The 18,907-nt window shown below is 44.2% G+C and overlaps 1 protein-coding gene across 2 annotated transcripts; it reads right to left on the bottom strand.

The window, feature by feature from the left end:
- Positions 1–5,891: 5,891 nt before the first annotated feature.
- On the bottom strand, positions 5,892–18,254 carry CGRRF1 (cell growth regulator with ring finger domain 1). 2 transcript variants are annotated; one of them, XM_087746844.1, is made up of 6 exons: positions 18,041–18,254; positions 13,062–13,201; positions 11,614–11,791; positions 11,274–11,421; positions 7,946–8,053; positions 5,892–6,574 (listed from the first exon to the last, which is right to left on the bottom strand). In XM_087746844.1, the coding sequence occupies exons 1-6, from the start codon at positions 18,142–18,144 to the stop codon at positions 6,227–6,229; spliced, it is 1,026 nt and encodes a 341-aa protein (XP_087602970.1). In that variant the 5' UTR covers positions 18,145–18,254; the 3' UTR covers positions 5,892–6,226. The 2 variants fall into 2 exon arrangements, with proteins under 2 accessions (XP_087602970.1, XP_009470971.1); XM_009472696.2 differs by having other exon boundaries at positions 5,892–6,577; positions 18,041–18,253.
- Between the last annotated feature and the right edge of the window lie 653 nt (positions 18,255–18,907).

The following is an 18,907-nucleotide window of genomic DNA, read 5'->3' on the forward strand; positions in this document are numbered from 1 at the left end:
GAATCCACCAGCTCTTGGCAAACATCTTTCTTTGGTCCCGTAGCAAAATGTAAAGGTAACTTCTTGTGTGATTCAAGCTGGCCTCGGAGCAAGCCGTCCCGGCGGAGGAGGGTTTGGATGATGCTGCAGCCGCTCCAGCCAGGGTCTGGTACTGACCACCTAGGAAGAAGCCAGCTTTCAAAAGAAAGGCAGCAGCTGGGTCGTCAATCTTGTCTCCGTGTATGGCAGCGTCTGGTGAAAAGCACTGCTTTTCAAGCTGTCATACGCCATAAATCGCTGCCCTGTTCTTACTTTGATCAATGAAATGTGCCGCCATAGAAAGGGGTCTGCTAACCTTGGCAAGCGGAGCGGCCTCATGAGAAAACGCGGAGCCTGACTCCCTCGGGGCTCCCCACTTGCTGCAATTATCCTCAGCCTCGCTGCCAGCCATATCCCACCCCAGGCTCCCTGCAAGCCGGTGCATTTTGAGCTTGCAGTCTAGGCTCTTTCCCTACACGGGAAATCCTTGAAATCAAGGACCAGCAGGAACTGGAGACCAAAATCAAACAGCTTCGAGCGTGGTGTCTGTGTTGCACTTGACCGGCTAAAAAGCAACAGAACATCTGTATCTCACGGTCAGTTCTGCTGGCAGGAGATTGATGCATGATGACCCCTGGTAGATCTCTGGGGTCTTGCTGCCTCCAAACTCAATAGCATCGGCAGAGTTAAAAGAAAAAAAGAAGAGGAACAACTATCAAAATAATTCACAAGTTAGCAATCCTCCCTCTAGCCTGTTCGTTAAAATATTGCTCACAAGGAGCTGATAGACACTGAAATAAATAGCACTATGAGAGAGATAAGTGATGCATTAGACTTCTCACTAGTCCCCTGACTACAGCTACTATTGAAAAATCTGCCAAGAAATATTAGATGTGAAGTGGCTATGCAATGGGAGACTAAAAAATATTAGGAGCCGCCAAAAGCCCTCATTTGATGAAGACAAAAAGCTGGAGGAAGCATCTAAAACCTAGAAAAGCTTTCTAGGTACAAATCTCCCGCTGATTCACGGACGCTGCAGACCGAGGATATAAAACACAGGTAGCAACTAATTGTCCAGGTGATTTATTGCTGGGCCGGCAGAAGTAATTCTGGGATTCACTTGACCCTCAGGAGCACCCGGACACTGCACAGGTAGTAGAGGTGTTTTCTAAAGAATGGAAATGCAGTGGCTCATCACGTCATGACTACGTCATACTACGTCACGGTATTGCCCTTTCTGCGTCTGAGAAGTACCTGTGTAAGGAGGAGGAGTAAAAGGAGTTTTTTGGGTTTTTCTGAACCCTAATGAAGGCTCAGTAACCTCAGCGTGAATTTCTAATCTGTCATTGCTTTTCAAAATGCTGTCGGAGAAACAGAGAGACTCCTCACTTTGGACATCAGACTTCGCTGAAGACTTCATCTGGTCTTAAGACTACGTTTACATATAGTGTTTTTACTGTTCTAAATCATTCCCATTATGAGATGGCATAATTAAAGCAGGACCTCTCCTGGCTCGGATGCAGCAGCATCCAGACAAAGGCGCCTTTATGTAGGTGTTGCACATTCCTACAAATTTATGGAACCGAACCAGCAGAAGCCCCTTTTTACAGGTATAACCATCGCCGCCCTACAAGCTCGTATCGCTCTCTATCCACATCGCTCACGGACACGAGGGAGTAAATTCAACACAGAAACCATGTGTAGGGCCGCCTGAGCGCCGCCGCGCTGTTCAGCAGGGACTTTCTGAGCCCCTCTGGGGTCTCCAGCTGGGCCACCACCCCAGGGGATTGTGGCTAGCGCTGCTTCAGAGAGCGGCGGCAAGGCAGGGAGCGGGGCCTGGCTGTTTTGGGGGGACTCTCCAACGCTCGGTTGTGGCCTGATAGCTGAGCTCTGTATGCATTTGCATTAGAGGCCACTGGACGCTGCCAAAGCAACGTTAAAATGGTAGTAATGCTAAAGTTATCCAGAAACATAACCCTAATCCTGATTTTCTCTGTGCCCTGCCTGCCCAGCATACTCCAGCCTTCCCAACAGCTTGGTTCAGAGGAGGACTTTTGCTGTATCAGATAAAATTCAGCTGTTCCTGGCATTAATGACATTAGCTATAAACACACAGGACACCAGGGACAGCCTCTGCAGGGGCTGCACGTCCGCTGCAGTGACAGAGCCCAGTCCTCGTTTATTCTGGATATCAGGACAACCGAGCAAATTGTGACTGGTGACCAGTTACTGCAGGGGCTGCCCCGTCACAACGTCAGCCCCAGGCCTCCTTCACCCGCCAGACCTCGCAGAGCTTCCTCGGGGCGCGAGCAACGCACGAGCTAGCAGGAGAAACTCAGACCCCGATTCCCAACTCCTTTTACCATACTTAGAGTTTTAAATTTGATGTTAGCAAGTAAATGAATCGTTTTAATCGGATTCACGCAGAAGCTTGTCTTAAAGCTGAACAAAACACGTGCATGGGTTCTCACCTGCTCGGACCCACCAAAACATGGGATGCTGAACTCCCCCTTCCCTTATTCCCCGACGGGGAACAGCATGGTGCCAGGTCGGCAGCGTTGGCTGCTGGTAGCTCAGCAGGCAGCCTGGGCGCTCTGATGGTCCACGGTCATCCTCAGTGGCGGTGGTCAGGCTTTGTAGTGTCTGTGGCAGGACGCAGCACCATTTTAGCCCACGAGGAGCAGGGGTCAGTTTTCAAAGCGCCTTACGGGAATTCTGAATTCCTCATGGGAATGGGAAGACCATTTTAAGATGAATTGACCTGAATTGCCTCCCTCCTACCATTTGCCCTCTACTTGGAGGAGGCAGGCAGGCAGCAAGAAAGATCCTAACGGAACAACTTTCTCCACGGAAGGAAGATGCCCATGTCATAGTCTGTTGGCATTTGGAAAGGCACCTTGGGACACCCCTAAGTAGCACCACTTAATTTGATCAACTCATTTCAAAGCCTCGGCTCCGATTACAGTTGATGAACCAAACCAAGCGGGGAGGTACCTCCCACCTCCCTCCTGCAGCAAAAATCATTACAAATTCCTAATACTCCAACACTGCTGAAAAGAAGCAAGTCTTGTTGCCAGAGGTCTGCATACGTTCCTTGATGTCACCAAATCCATAAACATCATCTATAAGGAATGGAAGAGGAATGTTATATTACCTCTATTACAACAGGGCGACAGAGCAGAACAGCCTCTGTCACTATTCCATGTTTTTGTGGGTCACGGAAAGGTTTTATTTCTCTCTTAGAGCCTTGAATCCCTGTTTTAAGACAACCAAGGGACACACAAGGCAGCTTTAGAGCTGCTCCTTTTACTTCTCACCTGATCTATATTTTGAGATGGCTTCTTAGAAGAAGGGCAAACATAATAAGCCAGCTACTGTACTTTTTATAACTCTCAGTCAGGTCTTTGATTCGGGCCAGCAAGGAAGCTTGTTAGATCTGATAAAGCAACTAAGCATCTCTGGAAAACGCTATTAAAAGAACATGAAACAAATGAAAAGCTGGGCCAGACTTAACGGTAAACACACGGCCTGGCAGTTCAGCACGGCTACATCCTGCTTGCCATTATGATTTAATACTGGCATCGATTGGTTGAAGGATGAGACGGAGCAGGCAGTTCTCCGTGGGGTTTGCTTGAATAGCATTTCACTTGGAGATTAAACAAGGCCACGAGCTTGGATCACACTGTCTTGTTGGGAAATTTTAATTAATTGATTTAATGTCGGGGACCACTCTGGTCAAGCAGTAAACACCACCTCTTTGATCATCTACGTGGACAACCCAAGTCCCTGCTAACTATCAAGCAGTGCCTAACTCCAGGCTGGAACCAGCGTAGCGTTAACCCTGCTCCTCTGGAATAACGATCCGCACAGCCGCTATCCCACATGCTGGTACTATCAGCTGTTTGTATGGAAACAGCTGTCGTCATGGCTCAGGCTCTTCGGTCTCAATACTAATTTTTCTGAGAGCCCACAGAGGCCTAGAACAATTTACACCAGCTCTCCATTTCACAACAGCGACACATGGATAGGAAGTCTGACGAGTCATTATTTCCACCATCATCACGTTAGCTGCTCCTTTAATGGCAGAACAAGAAAGGGAAGGTGATTTTTATTTTTAAGACCGATTTCACCCACTCATTCTTGCACGTTCACATTCTCACTAGCACCAAGACACACGTGTCGAAGTGGTCCAGTGAGGGCTGCCTATAGTGACACAGAGGACAAGTCCTCACCAAGCCTCTGTGATTCATCCCGAGTGGTGAAGACACTGTACGATATTCACAGTCTTTGTACTCTCGCTCAATCCAGGCAGCTCTGGGTCTGCTTGAGTTGCATCACACCGTTGTTGCTCCACATCCGCGCTGTGTTCTTGTCCGAGGTCTGGCCTTGCTGCCACCAGCACTCATTCCTTTTGCTATGGCACTCTCCTCTGCTCTCCTCTCGCTGTCCTCGGCCTCCTGAACCGCAGCATACACACCATTCTTTGCCATGATGGTGTCCGCACAGAACCATCTGTCTTCCAAAGGTCTCCGCAAGCACCGATCAGTCCCCATGGACACCTCGGTATTTAATTCCTCTTTGATATACAGTGCAAACAAAAGGCTGATTTGGCCAGCAGTTTATTCCCAAGTTGTCCCTGGCAAGGAAGGTCACTTTATGTAGACCGGATAAATTGTCCTACAAACAGCCTGCTGATCACTGCCTGGAAATCTGCGGCTACATGCATCAATTCCCAACCTCTATCTGTCGTTACAACTAAGCATTACTCTTTCCACCACCACCACCACCTAAATCTTTTCCTCAGAGGAGTTTGGAAGCAGGGTCATGGCAAAACGAAAAAAACCCGAGCGATGGAAAGATGAAGATGGAATACCTTTGAGTAGGGGAAGCTTCCTTCCCCGTTTTGTGTGCACCCGGTACCGGCAGCACCGTTACAGGAGCTGCAGGAGTGCAGCTGGACAGCCTGGAGCACGGCTTTCTCTCCCCAAGTCTGAGCAGCTGTCCTGGAATTGGATGTGGGGCAAAGCTGCAAGGGAACAAGAGGGAGGACAGAAAGCAGCTACTCCCCATTTTCTACAGGTTCTAACGAGTGTTTGTATTTTTGTCTTCTGTGAGCAGATGTGAAACCCAGCCCGTCTGTCTTTAGGAGAATTCAGCGCTCTCTCAAGAAGCAAACCAACAATTTCTCTTCTCAACAGCCATTTTTATTGCTTTTGACAATACACCACTGGAGGGAAAAAGAAATAATTTTCTGCTATTCTTTAGCTCCTTTATTAGAGCAAGTAAATTCCCTGGGACTATTGATAAAAGGTAAATGGTTAACTTTGCATCCAAGCTGACAATGCAAGTAAAAAGAGTTGGAAATTCCCCAAAGCAGGCTACTCGTGTAAGAATAGCATGACAAAACTGCCCAAGCAACCACTCTATGGACTAATTAACTAACATTTGCATGGAGAACAAGTTCTCACAGCCATTGCTAACAAGACTGAAACTCTATGTCTCAAGATGACATAGCAGAGGCTCAGGCTTGAAAGTGTCAGCAACATCTAGTTCAAGCCAACAATAATCAACAAAAATCTTTCTGCTCATTCCAACGGGTTTTGGCTAAGGTCCCTCACACATACATGCGCACACACACACAAAAATCTTTCAGAACAGCCAGAAATAGTATGCGGAATGCCTTCAACTCCCAGCTCCTGCCACAGTCCGGCCCTTCAGCTACAAAATAAATATATACAGGTTTAACAATGAAGAATATTTACTTTCCTTCATTTGATACATTCTGTAAAGTGCTAGGTTTCTAAGTTATACTGAGTTAAAATAATATATTGCTCTAGTATTTTAAACATAATAAATATAGAATGAGCTGTGTGCAACTTCACTTGCAAGTTTTATTCTTTTTTTAGTAGATTTACTAAATTTAGTAATCAAAATAGCCTCCAATAGTACTCCATGAAAAACTAGTAAGAAGTTATAAATAAATTCACATCCTTCAAAGACATCCTACGCACTTCTTCTGTCCACATTGCATGGGTAAGTGTAGTGTTCCTGCGAGCATATGGAACGAAGAAAAATAAGGAAGCTGAAAATTACCTAACAATAAAACACAAAACGATACAAGTTAATGCTACATATTCTCCCATAAACAGTCTGGTTTTGACATTTAATCTTGGTGCATACAACCCAGTTCTTTCTTTTTTTTCCCCCATTAAAAAACTCTTCCAGGAAGAACATCTTGCAAGATATGGGTTGATTCATCTTCATCTTGCTCCTTTTTACTGCAAAGTGGAAAAGATTCTTGAACAAACTGCCTACACATTGGACATTGCTGAAAATACTTAATGCAGCCGTCACATAAGCATGCGTGCCTGCAGGGTAGGAGCACCCAGTTCACCGTGCCATTTTGGCAAACAACACAGTCTTTACTGTTTTCTTCATGCAATTCTGATTCATCTTCAGCCAGTCCGGCCTTTTCTAGCAAGCTTCTGTCAGTGCTGCTCTCACCAGGGGACGTATCGCTCAAAGACGGTGCAGTACTATTTGCAGACATGAAGAGCTGCTAAAATACACGTGTACACAAACGTTTAGAAGTCAACAAATTCTCCCCCGATACCTGAACAAACACATGTGATGCAAGTTCCACTGCGTCACGAGTCACTGGTTTCCACTGGGTCAAATAGTGCCAGGCTCACTCTCTGCGTGAGTCCTGACAGTTGCCTGGCCTTCAGCTGAATGTATTTCAGAAGCATAAAATTACACAGAACACTGGGAAAATATTAAGGATAAGTCATCGAATCTTAGCTGAATCAAATCAATGTCCATGCATGAACTTTAAGAGAACTGCCCGGGTTTTGAACAGCTCAGGTTTCTGTTTCTGGTCTATCGTTCTCTATGCCTAGAAGGATGCTTCTCTCCGTTCCTACCAAAAATATATCCACCAAGCTGTCAAATCTACTTCACTCAAGCCCTTCCGCTCCTGCTCATACTACAACCCCCTACTCCTTTTTGTCTTATTTTATATGAAGCACAAATTCTTCTGGACATGATCTCTTAACAAGCCAGTAAGCTACCATGCAGCCAAAGATGCCCACAGAGAGCACGCTACACAATTACGCAACATGCACCTGCAGTTATTCCTCTTCGGTTTAAGCAGTGTTTTTACAATGGTAACCATGCATGAAAAGAAAGCTTAAGAGGAACAGGGAAGGTTACCTGGACCAACTAAGTCAGGAAAAAATGGCCAGGACAAACATTTCTTTGGACAAATCTATTTCTGAATGAATGCTAATCGAGCCGATAGAATTCATTTGGCCCAATTTCTAGCTTATCAATATCATATGCTATTTGTATTATCACAGTAATAGAAAATAGAATCACATCATCAACTGCCTGACAGACACAGGACAAAGATGGTCCCACAACACGCATAGATGAGGGAAACTGGAATGGAATAATGAGAACATTCGTTTAACTTATAATGGTACGTGCTAGGCAGATTTCTAACCTTTGTGCATGTACTGCGGTAAAAAGAAATTTAAAAAAATGTTTCTTCTGAGGTTTCCCCAATTGAAGGGCAGTATAGGAGAAAGTGCTGGTTTGAGAGACTAGCAAGGCAGTAACAAATGTTCTCTAGAGAGGAAGCATTCGACAGCCAGTTAATGTCTTACTACTGCTTTAATAAGTGGACAGGACCTAGACCTCTAGACTAGAATCAAGTAATTTCTCCAGGAAATCTTGAAGATTTTCATATAAGATATTTCTGTACAGTAACTTTGGCTGGAACTACTTAACTGGTAAAATAATTTAAACTGTTATCCAGTTCTTTGCATGACAATAAAAGTCTTGTACGAATTGAGGCCCCTGAAAGCCTACACAATTAAACTTAACACTGTCGCCCAAATGAAACAAGACTCACTATGTGGCTTACCTTCAGATCATGGTATTGACCTTGAGCTAGAAGTAGATACTGATACAATATTCTGCAGGAAAGTCTGTAGCTCTCATCAGGAATGTGAATTACAGCCACCATTGAAATCTACAAAAAAAAAAAAAAAAAAAAAAGCTATGTTTAATAACTTTCCTTTTCCTTATATCATTCATATATAACAGTTTGCTTGAAAGATCGCATACTCTGTTACAACCTCTGACCTGCTTATTTCCTTAGACAATCAGGACTTCGACAATGGTGACTTCAAGCACAGATCAAGAAAAATAATACTCTGGACAAGGTAAAAACAGGAGGTGGCACAAGATAGCACTTTGTGGCGCTTCAGCTTTCTGCCCTGGTTCTCCATGGGCTCCTCCTATGGCCAGTTTACAGCGGAGACCTGCTCTGCCTGCTCTCACCTAATGGAATTAGGCCCCAAACCGAAAAGGCACCTAAGCACATGCAGTCCTCCTGAAGGGAAGCGCTTATGCAGCTGAGGTAGGGCTTGCTTACACAGTCACGGATCTGCCTCGGACAGGCTACCTGCATAATGATTTTGACCAGAAGTAGCAGCTCCTACACCCCTCTTTCCACTCCACTAATTCATGATGAGCTCCTCCTAGATGGGAGAGAAGCTGACAAACTGCAAGGAGTTTCCCACAGCAACCGAGCCCCAAGCGAGCGTGTGCACTTAAGTCCCGTCCAACTTCTGCAGCCGCATCCCAGGCTGTCTTCAACACAAGAAACAACCCTGTCAGCTGAAGTCTGAGTGCCCAGTTACAGGGGAACATGTAAAAGGCAAAGTCTTCTCTACTTTCTCCCACTTCCCTCACAAACACGGACCGCAGCTTTGAGAGTCCAAAAAGCATTTAGAAGTGTCGCTGATTGGCTTGTAAACAGAGTAGGCAAAAGCCAATTTCACTGGATTATGAAAGGACCCCATGGGCTGACTTTAGAGTCACTTTTCTGAAAACAAAAGCAATCCAAGCTTGCCTGCTGGGCCTAATACCGCTCACCCTGCCCAAATTACGTAATAGCCTCTAAAAAGCAGGAAAAAAAGAAAGTGAAATTCAATATTATTGTAGTTCCCAGAAGCTGTCAAAAGAGAAATGAAATATAGAAGCAAGCTGTTTTGTTTAAAAAAAAATTTAAAAGGCAACTCAGACTTGCACTTCAAAATCCACTACATGGCTAATTACATGCAGAGTTTAAATATATATGCATCTATACATATGTATTTATACTAACTGAATTTACTGTTCTTTGGCAATAAGGTCTTTTTTTCTAAATCACAATGCCTCAAAAAAAAAAAACCAACCAAAAAACATCCCACACCACTATTAGCTTTGTTTTGGAACCTGAAAGCCATTAAATCTCCATTAAAATACCAGATTTTGTGTTTTGATAATAAGAGTTTAAAAATTAACAGTTCTCAGCGTATTTGTATTACGTCATCCCGCCATAAGTGCCTTCTCAATGATGACGCATGTCCTCAATTCATCATTTGTTCGGACACCTAGGCAACTTTTTAACTGTGAGTGGGACCAGTTCCTAACGCAAGCATCTCGATCTTCAAGCTACTGCCGCCTCTGTTATGCTGTTCTATAGTACAGAAACATATACAGTGATACTGTGTTCTAGCAGAAGTGCTATGCTGTTTGATTATAGAATCCCTTCCCCTTGAGCACCAGGTATTTTCTCTCTTTGTAAATACTCGTACACCATAATCAAATTACTTCTCAGTCTTCTGTTTTATACACAGGCCTGAGATCTAAGCCTTCTTCCACTTTAGCCCTGCCAGCCTTCAAATAATTTCTGTAACTCTTACACGTGGTCATGCTCATTTTCTGGAGCTAGAGGAAAATTACGACACAAAACCAAGCAGGTATGATCTGGCCACAAATACAGTTAGGATGAAAATTAGACCCCCTTAAAAAAAGAGATACTGGAACACCATCCGTAGTGATGGATGCACACACAAAAATTATTCAAGATGGAGCTTGATGCACTGATGTGAGAATAATGCGGTAATACCATACTGGCCACAGTGGCAAAGATCCCTTTCCACACTACATTTATATTTTACAAGTTTGTTTCAACAACAACAGATGCAATTCTGACATTTGTCTGGCAAGGAGTTCAGGCAGAGTTACTCCTTTGACCATATTAACAGATTCCAGTTGTGTTCTTTTTCTCCAAAACCAGAGGAAAAATACCTCCCCCGCTCTCCTTCCATCCCTTTCTTCTACGTTAAGGAACAAAAGAGAGGTGTTACAACTTCATGTCCATGCTAACGTCAAACACTTTCAAATATGAAATTTACAGTCTCTTTATATTAAACTAATCTGAGCTCTGATGTCCTAATCTGGGAACCAGCTGGGGGGGTGGGGGGTGGGAAATCTAGAGTAGGGAGAGGAGGGAAGAAGGCAGTCCTAAGGTCAAGTGACAACAAGCCAAGGGCAGGCGTCACTCGGAAAGGGAACAGATTTCTTAGGCGCTGGTGTGATCACAAACAATTTCCAACTGAATGTACGGAAAAGCGTTCAGTGGATTTAGGCAATTTGCTTCCGAGTTCACCCGTATTATTGTTCAATCAGTTAGTGCTATCAGATTATCAACCAAATGAAAGATGGGAGAGAAAAGTATGTCCCAAATCGTTCCAAAAAGAATCAGTCAATTTAGAGTTTAGAAGGGATATTGAACTGCATGTGCCAAGGCTGAAGCTGCTTTAACTGTAAGAGATTAGGAGGAGAGCTTTTTGGGGAGCAGAGTATCTCCTATCAGTCTACTGCAAGACCTTCACACCTTCCTGTAAATGACCCGGAGCTGGCTACTGTGAGACGTGACGTACTGCACTACATAGCCTCGGGCCTGTTGCAGAAGGTAATTTCTGTGTTCCTAACAGTCAAGTCAGCAATCAGCTCAAATATCTGTGCCAGACACTAAAAAAAAAAAAAATCCTCCTACCTTGCCAACAGCAATCCAAAAGACCGTGTCAGCGCAAGAGCTCCACCGCAGGTTTATGTGATCAGAAAAAACAGAGTAATAGCTTACTAACCTACCACAACCCTAGCTCATCTGACCACAGGGCTTACCACAGAGACCGCTGCAGATAGGAGCTTTGTGAAAATCACAGGCATCTTTTGAATGGCGTATATAATTTTTATCTAACAATTATCCTTGCTCTCCTGCCATGCTCCCCTGAGCCATCAGTGCTAAAGTTAGGGACCAAATTCTGGGGGACAGGGAAAGGAAGCTGTTTTATTTAAGCCTGAAACATTCAGACCTTAAATACAGTGACCCTAAAATATATTCTTATATTACTTACAATATCATATATTTCTCTATCTTCTTCATCAGCTAACGTCAACAGAGCTATCAATGGATAGCGATTTCTAGGCACTGGGCCAAAATCGACAACTTGAGCATCTTCTGGTAACTGACAATATTTTTCTTCCTTGTCATTTTTTTTAATGCTTTATATGTGTCAAGGAAAACAATCAGTGTCGCTGCAATTGTAGACAAATGTGACGTTTGCATAAAGGATATTTTTCATCATATTTGTTCATAAATATATCGTGCCAAGAACTGCTGAGTGTTCACAAGTCTCAACACTCCCTGCGCCAACAAATTAGCATATTTTGTCAAAACAATTTAAAAAAGGATACAAGTACTGCTGTCGATAGAGGTATTCGCTGTACAGAGCATCCTCTAACGCCTGAGGAGTCTTTATCCTGAAGCAGTAGACATGTTTCTGCAACGCTTCGTGGAGTTTTTGAACACTGCAGCCCCAGTAGCATGTAAGAATACAGTCTTCTAGACAATCAGGTGTCAGTGTTATACCCTCTTGTAGAAAGAAGATAAGGATTTCATTAACTCACCCACGTGCAGGAATTCTGGAACTGCTGAGTGTAGGTTCTTAAAGGGCAACAGGCAGAAAACAACTTCAGCGTCCCAGATTTTTATCATTATAATCTAATCTTCTAAGAATGTAGACTAGGTTTAGTGCTTATGAAAGTCCATGGAGATGAGGAAGTGGGCGTGAGGAGATAAAATGGCTGATGAAGCTAACAAAAGTAGCACGTGCATTTTATGAAGGGTAAATTTTAACTTCTGGTAACATTTTACACACTCACTGGCAGACCCAAGAGCACAACCCCTAGCCCAAAGTCCATTCCCTCCTTAGATAATGGTATTAATTGAATCACTGGCCTACAACACCCTCTCTGGTCTCAAAGAATAAGGCCCTCTTGATCATGCAGAGGGAGGATAAAAAGAGGATCTATGCGCTCCATTTCTTTTCTAAATATCACGTACCCAACCTATTAACTTCTAAACACTTACTGCACAAACAGGAGCAGAACTCTTGAAAAGTCCCACCAAATTCAAATGCTCAAACCTCCTGAAAAATCCAAGTTACCTGAAGACTAAGTTGTTGGGTGTGTCGTTTTGATTGTTTGTTTGTTTTTTTAATGTTGGGGGAGGAGTCAAACTGCTGCAGCCCTTTTCTTATTCCTAGGAAGGCTCCACATCTCTGTTGGTGGAAGATGCTCAGCCTTGCTTACTACTCCCCAATGATGCAGAAGGGCATGAATTTCACTTCCTACGTGGGTGATTTCAAGGATGTTAGGAACTACTTAAACTGATCCAAATAAACATTTACATTCAGTTTCCACTGAAGCACAGATGGAAAAAGAGGGAGATTTTTATTTATTTATTAAAAGTAGTGCACTTCCAAACACCGCTGGAGATCTGGTCTTAGATTTAAGTGGGCGGCATATATTCTCTAATGAATTCTACAGAATTCTACAATTCTATAAAGTTTACAAAAACGCCCACAGTAGCTGGTAATCTGCAAATGTTTTTGTTACTTAAAAATCTGTTATAGCAGGAAGTGTTTCATTAATAAGAATTAAACTGTACTTAAATATCCAAACATTTCACTTTTAAAAGCACCACATTTATAAGCTGTGTAAAAATTATTTCTGTTGTAATGATGAGAGGAAGCACGTTTCTGAGGAATTTTGATAAAGGAAAAGCGTGAGAGCAAGAAAACACAGTACTAAGTTCAGGAACCCAAACTGACAAAAATCAAGCACATCAGAAATCCACCGACTTGTTACTGAAGCTGTAGCAGGATGCGGGATTTCTAACCCAAAAGGATTCTTCACTTGTCTCATCCGCTTTTTCAAAACTCTTGTGCTGGATTCTGTTTCTTCTGAGTTTCTCAGAATAACAGGAACACCCAACCCAAACCTATGAGACATGAAACAAGAAGAACAAGTGGGTTAAGTGTTAGTGTTGACACATTTGAATTTTTCTTCAGCTTTAAATAGCAAGCAGCACAACAAATAGAGCTCGCTTGGCTTTGCAGAATATCTGCTAGGATGCATGCATAATATCGCCTGCCAATCTGACTCCAGCTTTTTGTGGCAGAAGGTAGGAGTCTTCGCAGTGATACAGAAAATCTATAAAGGGGTAATACTTCACTCCTGCAACGTTTCCAGAAAGAGAATAAAATTAACGAGAATGGTCAATGCCCTCTAGTGGTAAACGGTTAGCCAGAGCTTTCTCCCAATTGACATTCTGCACATCCCGCCAACAGGGCCACAAAAAATTGCTGCTTGCAAAGATAGAAGAGCCTTAATGGACTGGGAGCTCAAAAGGAAGACCTTAGAGTAAATCATTCAGCCCTCAGATATTTCTAGCTGTAACTACAGCCAGCGAGGTGTTTTTCTGGGAGAATAAGATCCCGATTTCCCATGTAAACCTCAATTACAATAATATGCTGATATTAAATCAGGGGCTGTAAAGCCTCTGCTTTGAGCCAGAAACAAAGTGCAAAACAGTCAAAACTCTGAATCAAAGCTGAGACTCTAAGACCCCTTCAAAGCCGAAACTAGCACGCTAGCCCAAGCAATATTCTGACCCTAAAAGGATAGCAAAGCAAAGTTTTAAAAGTTTAAACACTCTATGAATCAAAATAAAAATCAAAGAAAGCGAGGAAGAATATTTTGGGATGATTTCCGACATCATTTAAAAACCCCAAGATTTCCATACTGCCTGGGGCTTTTAAAAGAACCACTACAGAAGATCTAGACCTACAGAACAACCTGCACAACAGACTTCCTTTTACACTTGGCTAAAAATAAGTCACTTTTTAAGGTGATAGCAATAACTTTCAAGAACCAAAAGCTGATTAGAGAAACTGTCCCAGATACGCAATCAGAAGACTACTTCGGAGACTGAAGAGATTTTCTTAACTGCATTAATCCAGTCTTGTCTCATTAGTAAGGCAATAGGGAGAGGCTGTGGGAGGCTTTTGTTATGCATTTTAGAAAACAGTTATTAATTAGCTCAGGCTTGAATTTGTGCTTTTGTCACTGCCACCTGTACCACTGAAGTGATGGCCTGTTTAATGGCTTGGAATTTTGGTTCATGCAGTCATCAGCATATTGGGTGCTGGAAAACTCTGAATGGCACAAAGCATCGGCTCTTCCCTGCATCAATTGTTTCCATTTAGTATACCAAAATAGCAGCTGTTACAGTAAGATGGGTCTCGTATCAATAACTCAAGCTGAAAAGGGCACTACCAACTTCAATGTAATCAGCTTGAAAATTGCTAAAGTCATTTCATGTACCATACAGCTCTGAGCCAGACAATTTTGTGGCTTAACTGCTACTTTTTCCTGGGTTTAAAATCTTTTGCAACTCCTGTGTGTCAAAAGAAGAAGAAAAGCAGAGCTTTTACTGACATTGGGCTCCTTTCTACTGATTTGTGTTGGAGGGGCGCCCTTTGTAACACTAACAGGGGAAAACATCAGTCAAAAGTGATTTTCAAGTTGAGGAAACTACCTCAGAAAAAAAATTCTCAAAGCCATTCTTAATAGCAACAACCTGTTCCTGGCAGTCTAACAAACATTCGCCTTTACCATTTAATGTCTTGCGTGCCTGAGTGTCACAGATACACTAAAGAGGAAAGAGATTAAACTGGGGGAAAATACTCTATACGCATTACTCCATCTTTGATAAATTCCTTTGGTTTGCTAGAGTTTGATGGAAACATTTGCATTTCTTCAATGATATAATACAGGGCGCTCAGCCATACTTAGTTTGTGCACATGGAGGGTCAAATCTCTGTCCGACGCAAGCCAACGCAGCCACGCTGACTGCACTAGGGCTGTAATGAAGTACACCAGTTAAACGTCTTACTCACAAAGAAACCAGGTGCAGCAGCTGTTTCACTTATTCCACATCCAGAACTCAATGGAGCTAATCTCTCCAGACGCACATAAAGATGACTCCTGCTTTATATCTTCTGGCTGATTCCGAAGTAAAACCCTGTTCTTTGGAAACTTTCTTCGCTGGTCAAAAGCAAAAACCATGAAAAGCAGCCCCTAGCGCAGTTTTAGCAGCAGCTGAAGGCAGAAGGCCTTTCTGTTCAACAATAAGGTACAGTGCTTATGTAAATTTTAAGGTAGGATTCAGTGTATGAAGGATGAATAAAGATATAGTTTTTATTTTATGATCTAACATTCTATCAGCCAGATCATTAGCTGGTACAGGGGAAAATTAATTTCTTCAGAACAATGCTAGTTTAGAAAAGGCAGGAGTTCCCGTTCATGAGTTAATTTCTCCAAAGAGCAGTCCGGACCTCAAACAGGTGCTGAGCCTACAGCTCCTCCTAATATGAGCATTCATCTGTAGCTAAAAAGACGATGCACAGGACCATATTCAGCTAATCTAAATTCCATTTCATTCCTATGCCTGGAGCATCTAATGGGCTGGCTCTAGAAAGCTACCTGTGCAGCAACCTACTTCGACTCTGAGCAGAGCCACAGGCATCCAGGGCTGGCCATAAAAACAGACGCTCATCAAATCAGTGCATGATTTTGCAAATGAAAACATTAACATTCCTGAGCAGTTGGTGTTTTTCAGGCTGACTGACACCATCACGAACACATCCATAAAACAAGCTGACAATTGATGCCGAAAATGATGGGGGAAACAAAATGTCGTTACAGCAATATATCAAGTATTATGTACTCCTATGACACCGTATGCGTTTATAGTACTCTGTGTAGCAAACAAAGGATCAAGTTGTTTTCATGAGTAAGTTCAAGAGCACTTAAACTGTAACTGCAGCTGCAGACACACTGAAGTTGCTTGGAGGCCCTTGGTCATACGGCCGTGGTACAGCAGAGTTCAAAGGTAGCAGCAAATATCTCTGAGCAACTGGCCATGTACTCACTTGTATGAGCTGAGCTCCTGGCTACTGCTTCTGCTTGACCAACAGTTCCTTAACAAGGCAGTTTGAAGACAGTTTGTATGTAGGTACATAAACTACAATAATATCTAGTGCAGATGCACCTAGAATCTCTGATCCTAAAATAAAAACACAATCCTCTCCACGGCCTGTAGCCCAAAAAGCATCAATGGGCACGTGTGCAAATTTAAGGATCTTCCGGCAGACCTATTTCAGACAGTTTACAGCAGGGGATTGCAAAGCATTTATTATAAGCAGATAAAAAATGATTAGGTTGATAAAGGATTGCTGGTTTGGGATATACATGCAGGAGATTTATTTGAATCATGATTCAGTATCATTTTTTGGTAAAGATAATATTTTTAAAGAACTGATGAAGCGAAAAAGGAAAAGTGGAGAGAAGTGGATGGCAATATAATACCGTCAGTCTGCGGTGGGACAGAGAAAATTATGAAAAGGATTTCTACCACCTCTCTCTCCAAGTAAATAATGAGGTGGAGCTTCATCCAGCAGAAAGATAACAAGGCGGCCAGTCTTGCCTTCACTACCACCTACCCAGCACTAGGGGAGGCAATGCAAAACCAGAACAAAAACTTCCCACAAGGCATATCTGAAAGATCAAAAGATAGCTTCATTCACACCGAAAGCAATAGACAGCATACGTTTGAGCCAGTGGCAGCTAACAAAGTGATGCAAACAAGGCAAAGACTCTGCACTAAAGGAAAAGCCAGGCAGAGTATTTATAAGCCGCCAAGAGAACAAAGAGCTACAGCTAAAACATCTGTAGTTCAAAGAGGGACGAAGGAAAACACCGAAGCACAGCACTACAGATATTAACATTAAGCCAATGGGAGGAAATGCGATAACTCTATTTTATTCTCTCCAGAAGTGTGGTGTATCCCCAATTCCTACACAGAATATTTTGATTGCCAATCAACGCTCTCCACTTGGCAAGTATCAGTATTTACATTTACGGACACTCCTGAGTTGGCAGGAAAACAAACAGAACAGTGCTATGGACAGACATTCAGGGACCTGTGTCTGAAAAAAGTGACAGTGACATCTTTGCTGAACCCTCTCAAACACGAGTAGGAGAGGTCTTCCACTCATGACCCCTCTAGACACTTTAGCAGGTCAGCTCTTTAAGGCTTCTCCCAGTCCCAGCACCCTGTTCCGTTCACCTGAAACACCCCCTTCTGCTCTGAGCTTCAGCAGTGGAACAGACTGGTGCCCCATCAGCGGTCCTGGGTAGTCTCACACCTCAGTAACAACTCTGCCTTAAAGCCTGGCAGATTTAGCTGCTACCCAGCCTAACGCCAGGCACCTTACTCGACATCTGCCCATTTTATCTACCACCAAGATTTGAGATGTCCATCTCCAACAGTGTCAAACTTTTCCCTTGGAGCAGCCCTCCCTGACCCCCACCCCCTCACTCAGGGTCAGGTCCTCTCCCAGCCACTCTCTTTTCTCCACAGCTTTCATCCTCCCCTTTTTCTGCTGGAGCAGCCCCTCTTCCCCTACTGTCAGTGCTAGCCCTCTTCACCCTCCCTTCTTCAACACGACTCCACTTCACCGACTGCTGCCAGGCCCCACACACCCATTCCCACTGCCAGCCCCGGCGCTGTCCCACCCCAGGGCCACCGCACACCCCGGAGCTCATTCCCCAAGCGGTGCCAGCTCCCATTACCCTCCTCATTACACCGCCAGACCTCCGCAGCCAAGGCCCACCTCCCCAGACCGGCCTCCACAGGCAGCGCCGGCACCACGGGGACGGTGCTGCCCCCACACGCTGCCCCCACAGCCGGCGCCGGCCGCCCCGCCGCACTCACCAGCCCAGCACCAGGCCGCTAGTGACGAGGAAGCAAACGAACACCACGGTGATGTAGAAGAGCGGCGAGTACTCGTAAAGCGTGACGAGAAACACGGCAGCCATGGGGCCGAGCCACGCCGCCCCACGGCGGGGGAGAGCCAGGCCTCACCGCAGACCCCGCCGGCGCCCGGACCCGGCGCATGCGCGGCAGCTGAGTGAAGCCATTGCCCTCAGCTTGCCCGGAGGTGGGCGTGCCACGGGGGGCGTGTCCGGGGGGCGGGGCCGCGTTGCCTAGCGACGGCCCGCGGGTTCCCCAGCCGCCTGGATTTGCACAAAGCAGTTAAATAATAAAAAAAGCGTTATGTGCCCATCCGGCACAACTCGCCTTCAAACACCCCCCTGCCTTAACTGCGGCAACCCCGGCGCTTGGAAATCTGACCTCGCGTAAAGATGGGATGCTGCCAAATTCCTCCCACGACCGCTACTGCTAAATAGAGCCCTAAAATATATATTTTGCACCCTGAAACGAATAAACAACCTACCTACACAACACCGCACGAGGAAATAGCTGTGCTTAGGAGCGTACAGAGATTAGGTGACGCTTCAACAGCTGCTCGGCAATCCTGCACTTGCGTGGTGTCTATTTAAGCTCTCATTGAAAATCCGCAATTTTATCCTATAGATCCGGCGCTTAAGTCATTAATACAATTCGCAAGAGGTCGTATCTGAGATGTGAAGTCTTCGTCTATACTTTCATTCTTTTTGAGCCAGAGAAGCGACGATATTCTTAATTCTCACTGTCACGGGATCGCCAAGAGGGATTTTCTTTTCTGTTACGGCAGCTTGAATTCCCAGCAGTACGAAAAAGGGCAGATATTTCCTCCAG

Source organism: Nipponia nippon, unplaced genomic scaffold (genome assembly GCF_047370975.1).
Source record: "Nipponia nippon isolate SJK-2023a ecotype South Korea unplaced genomic scaffold, ASM4737097v1 scaffold_11, whole genome shotgun sequence".
In the NCBI taxonomy this organism is placed as follows: Eukaryota; Metazoa; Chordata; class Aves; order Pelecaniformes; family Threskiornithidae; genus Nipponia; species Nipponia nippon.